The sequence below is a fragment of the Limulus polyphemus genome, unplaced genomic scaffold (genome assembly GCF_000517525.1).
Source record: "Limulus polyphemus unplaced genomic scaffold, Limulus_polyphemus-2.1.2 Scaffold1506, whole genome shotgun sequence".
In the NCBI taxonomy this organism is placed as follows: Eukaryota; Metazoa; Arthropoda; class Merostomata; order Xiphosura; family Limulidae; genus Limulus; species Limulus polyphemus.
Window position 1 is genome coordinate 262,111 of NW_013667116.1, and position 5,341 is coordinate 267,451.

The 5,341-nt window shown below is 33.4% G+C and overlaps 1 protein-coding gene and 1 long non-coding RNA gene across 2 annotated transcripts in view; one reads left to right on the forward strand and one right to left on the reverse strand.

Moving 5' to 3' along the window:
- Positions 1–872: 872 nt before the first annotated feature.
- On the forward strand, positions 873–2,552 carry LOC111086874. The gene is made up of 2 exons (XR_002611598.1): positions 873–1,024; positions 2,299–2,552. It is a non-coding gene; the product is annotated as an uncharacterized LOC111086874 (long non-coding RNA).
- Positions 2,553–4,082: 1,530 nt separating this feature from the next.
- The window catches only part of LOC106463865 (larval cuticle protein 16/17-like), a 2,713-nt gene continuing 1,454 nt past the window's right edge, over positions 4,083–5,341 (reverse strand). Inside the window, exon 2 of the mRNA XM_013923946.2 lies at positions 4,083–4,670. Coding sequence (XP_013779400.1) covers positions 4,188–4,670 — 483 coding nt within the window. The 3' untranslated portion in view covers positions 4,083–4,187. The remainder of the gene's footprint in view (positions 4,671–5,341) is intronic.

Consider the following 5,341-nt stretch of genomic DNA (forward strand, 5'->3'; position numbering starts at 1 on the left):
GTTATCAATACTATAAGGTCCTTATGCAGTCCACACATACAGATTTCATAATAAAATAATATAAAATCAATATAATTTTATCAATTTTTTGATCCTTAATTTTTAGGGGTACATGGTAACCTGTTAGAATGCCCAAGGCCAAGGTGTACAGAGGAACAAAAAGGTTGGGAATCTCTGCTCCAGAACATGTAAGCGTGGGATGATTTAATCAGGATTAACGGAGTCTCAATATTTGACACTTGTATGCAAAATAAGCCTCATAAAAGATTAATTCCATGTGCTTTCCATTATAATCCGTCAGATGGAAAGAAAACGGCTGATAGAAGTCAAGGTAAACAGCAAAAAATACACGTATGTTATCCTCAATATTCTATACATAGATATAAGACTTAGATTAGGTGGAACGATTAATTTCTATTTAAGATTTTCAACTAAAAGCACTGTCTGATAAATATTTTTTTTATAAATGTCAGTAACAAAATAATAAATGTAATCAATTATAAAAAAATGCATTTTTATTGTTGTAGATCAAAATAATTTTGTTTACGTGACCAGTTCTCGACATTTTCTGTGCAGCTGCATCTGGCTCGAACTATTTCGAGATCTTTGACAGGAATGAAAAAAAAATTCAAATATTGAAAGTCAGTCAGATGCTGTTTTAAAAATTTTGAAAGAATATAAAATATCAGATTCTATATATATATGTAAATATTTATCGGTGATACAGACTAATAATAATAATAACTAAAACACAATTGTTTCGAATTAAAATAAATACTAAGTCTTCAAATATTTGGAATTATGAAATAAGTCGCGAAACGTAAAAATCCAGGAGGCCTGAGTTAAGAATCGAAATCTTAGAGATTTTCCGTTACACATTTTGTTCCGTAAAAAATGGCGATTATTATGTTTTTTCCTGAGTAAGTGGGGCTATTAGGCCTACTCCCTTCTGTCATTACAGTTTTTGTAGAAATCTTGCACAGTTACTTTTCGTATATAGGAATATTGTCTGTAAGGATAAATGGTAAGCTTGTTTAATTTTTGGAAATTGCTGTAACGGTCTTGTCATTTTGTATCAATTGAAGCCGATAAAACCACGCCAATGCGTCAAAATTTCCATACGTTAGTCGTAGTATATACATTTGAGATAATTATTTTCAGGAAATGGTACTGAATGTTTAATTTTCTCGTAGTCGAACATTCTTTTCGTATGCTACAACCATTGTTTATTTTGTTGTTTAAATGCAAAATTTTGTACTTTGTATAAACTTTTACTTTTAACATAAATTTTAAGTATATCTACATTAGGGACTTTGTAGCAATATGTAATTTCATCAGTATTATTAGTCTCAAAATGGATTCCTCGTCATCGAATTTCAAGTAATACTTTATAAATACTGGTTGGGGGTACCTTTTAAGGAAGCAAAAACTGTATAAAGAATAGTATTATATAATGTTCTTCTTCCTTCCTTTTTTTATATTAACTCCCTAATGACCTCATTAGATACTAATTGCATACCCTTCATTGTGGAAGGTAGTAATTGACTCATTTAACTGATTAAAGTACTTGTGTCTTCAGATTCAAAGCGAAGGGTCTATAAAAAATAGAAAATGTGCCCCTTTTCAGGGTGTTTCTTATTCCCCTTCTTGTGCAAAATTCTAAAATAAAATAGCCCGTGTACATCGTAGGACACATGGGCGCCCGCAGGAAGTAGCAAGGAGGGTCAATTGACCCCTCCCTGGATTTTCAAAAAGAAAAAATTACTAGATAAGTAAAATTATTCTTCTATGTTACTGGAAAATCATAAGGTATTTGTAAATACAATGGTATTAACAACAGTATGATTAGTATCGAAATTATTTTTATTTATACAGTAATTTAGAAGATATTTTAATCGAATCATAGTTTTATATTTATTCAGCCCGTGCCAGAAAAATGGCGATTTCCAGTCTTCCGTAGAAGAAAACTATTACGATTTCACAATTTTTATAAACTTGAGTTACTTGACCCCCCTAATTTTTTTTCTGATGGCGCCCTTGGTAGGACAATTTGTAGTTACCATATGAAACATTACGGTAATCGAGACAGCCAACTCTGGTAATGGATGCTAACACACGTAAATTGGGTCATCTTTACAGTCAACACAAAATTAAAGAGAAAGTTGAAAAAATAAAAGAATCGAAAAATAACCACAGGTAAATGAACATGTCATGTAGGTGTATTACTACGGTAGCGCTTGTTTGATATTATTTGTTACCCCTTTAATTGGTACTGAATGAAGTGGTTTGAATTTTCAGAGAGTCAGTATACCACATCGTACAGCACGTGGTCACTTTTAGCACTCTTGGATGTTGAAGGTCGTGTTCACACTAGCAGAGCAGAGCTTTCTGCCAAGGTTACTAGCCAAGGACGACACAGTTCCCTGCCTTAGCACTTGTGGCTCCATCTACGCAAATGCTCAACAGTCGGGTGGGACATGGAAAAGTATCACCAGTTGGAATGTGCAGTTTATGAAGTAGCTGGTCATAAATAAAGAGTTCACTAACAGTGATCATTTTTGTTATCAGTTGCGAAGCTACTAGAGAATAGTTTGCCCTTTTAGTTTCGATTTAAGTTGTATATAGACTAAAACTTTCGCACAAACTAAAGATTAATTGAACAGTAGGTAAATATACTGCAGTGAAGTGTAATCTGAAATATAGTTTATATCCACAATTACAGAACAGCAAATTTCGAGCACTATCGCGTCTCCTCTTCAGTCCGACTTTTGTTTATGAGAGAAACACACACATAACATGTTTTACAATGGAAGTTCGAATATGTTTCAAGGGTTCAGCTTAAAGTGACCATCAGATGTGTTTGAAGTTTGGCAGCCTTATGATTAGCGAACTTTTCACAATTCTTCTTTTGACATAACTTATTGTTTTATGCTTTATTTTGGCTGATTTCAAATTGACTTTATAATCAAGATTCCTCACGTATAGGAAAATAGCATTATATATTAAACCATTGTTAACATTCTTCTGCGAGTCTGATATCTATATTTTTACCTGTTTCACCAACATAATCTTTTTCGCAGGATTCTGTGTAAAGTTTTTCGCAAGTTTCCATAAAAAAATTTTACGTAATAGTGGATCTTTAGTTTGTTTGTTTGTTTGTAATCAAGCACAAAGCTACACATTGGGCTATCTGTGCTCTGCCCATTACGCGTATCGAAACCCGGTTTCTAGCGTTGTAAGTCCGCAGACATACCGTTGTGTCAAATAGGGTACCACATTTCCAGAGTGACACTGTAACAGTCCTGAAACAGTTTACATTACAACAACACACCTTTTACCATTTGCTAATTAATCTCATATTTATTGTATCGCATTGAAAACCACAGACAAAATTTGTTAAAATCTTAATTAAAATAATAACAATAAATGAAATAAAGAACTTGTCTAAGTTGTCTTGAAATTACTCAAGGAAAAATGTTGCTATTTCGTGTTGTTTTTTTGTTTGTTTTTCGCGGCTCGGCAGATCTTCAAATCTCTTCCTGCAGCTGCCCAATGACAGGTTAGGCTAAGAGGACGTAGCAGAAGGGAAGGAAACACTGTACCTTGTAATCTATCTTTGCCAGATGATTCTCTAAGTAAAAGTTACATGATAAACCGTACATATCAAATTCACACTGAGGTACAGAGTAACAGAGATAATTTACCATTTTTTCTGTTTCTGATTGGGACGAAAATAATAAGGCTAAAAACTGGAACGATCTCAGGTTTTCTGGGATATCTGGTAACCCTATTTTTGAAAGATTAATTTGATTGATAGTCGTTAATAATACTATATTTATTAACTAGATGGAGTGCCCGTCCCCTGGAGGGAAGTTATGTAAATTTATGATTAATGAAAGGTTATCTTAGGACATGAAAAGTTGCTTCCCTTATATGTAATTGTAAAAAATGCAAAAATGACCATAAAAACTGCAAACAATAAAGAGTCCCCTTTTGCAACTGTCATAAATGTATTTGATGAAACAGTGATGAAATCAACTAATGGATGAATGGCTAAATTTTGTCATTTTTATTCAGGTGGGGGAGACATTCAACTTTGGTAGTTTTTTAAAACGAAAAAGAAGTCCCAACAAAAATGTACTGGTTTGAAGTTTGAAGGTTAACCTGTTGATAAAGATTTCGTATCTTCAGTGTGGAAGGACTGTAGTTCTTGTAGTGCTATCTTGATAACCTTTGTTCTCTTGTGGTCTCGTTGAAGATTTAAAGGTGTTAGATGAAAAACCCGATTTTTCTTTCTTCTTTGGAACTTGAAGATACTTGTTTTTTCTTGAAGGTTGTGAATTTTCAAACGAATTTGAACGTATCTGCTTTTGTGACCAACCATCTGGGTATATGTCACCCCAGGCCCGATAGCCAAAAGGACCAGCTTCATATTGAACGAGACGGAGTTCGCCATAGGGGTCTGTGTAACCATAGCGACCTCGCACTATTCCGTTTTCATCCCGCTGTTCATGATGAAACGAATGTGCTCCAAAGAGCCCTGTGTCGTATCCGAAGTTGTACGTTCCTCTGTCTGTTTGGGAATGATATTGGATGGGATAACGTACATTATTAACAGCTCGAAGTGTAGTAGAAGTAAGTAACTCCAGCAGTAAAATGTACAAATACCCCTTAAAATAAAATAAAATACATTAATCACGATTTAATATTAGAAAATAAGGATGTCTCTGCTTTCTCACATTTTTTTTTATGTTTAAAATCTAAAAAATAACTTAATTTTCTTACGATGAATAAAAAAAGCGCAAAATTATGTTTCTTACTCATACCTACACGTCTCCATAATTGGGAGAATATGAATGGCCAGGGGGAAGTGAAATTGTGCAAGTAGCTTATGTCAATAATGACGTTAAAAATAATTGAACATTAGTTCTCAGTTTATGTTAATAATGACGTTAAAAATAGTTGAACATTAGTGCTCAGCTTATGTTGATAATCACGTTAAAAATAGTTGATCATTAGTGCTCAGCGTATGTTGATAATCACGTTAAAAATAGTTGATCATTAGTGCTCAGCATATGTTGATAATGACGTTAAAAATAGTTGAACATTTGTACTCAGCTTATGTTGATAATGACGTTAAAAACAGTTGATCATTAGTGCTCAGGCTTATGTTGATAATGACGTTAAAAATAGTTGAACATTAGTGCTCAGCTTGTGTTGATAATGACGTTAAAAATAGTTGAACATTAGTGCTCAGCTTGTGTTGATAATGACGTTAAAAATAGTTGAACATTGGTGCTCAGCTTGTGTTGATAATGACGTTAAAAATAGTTGAACATTG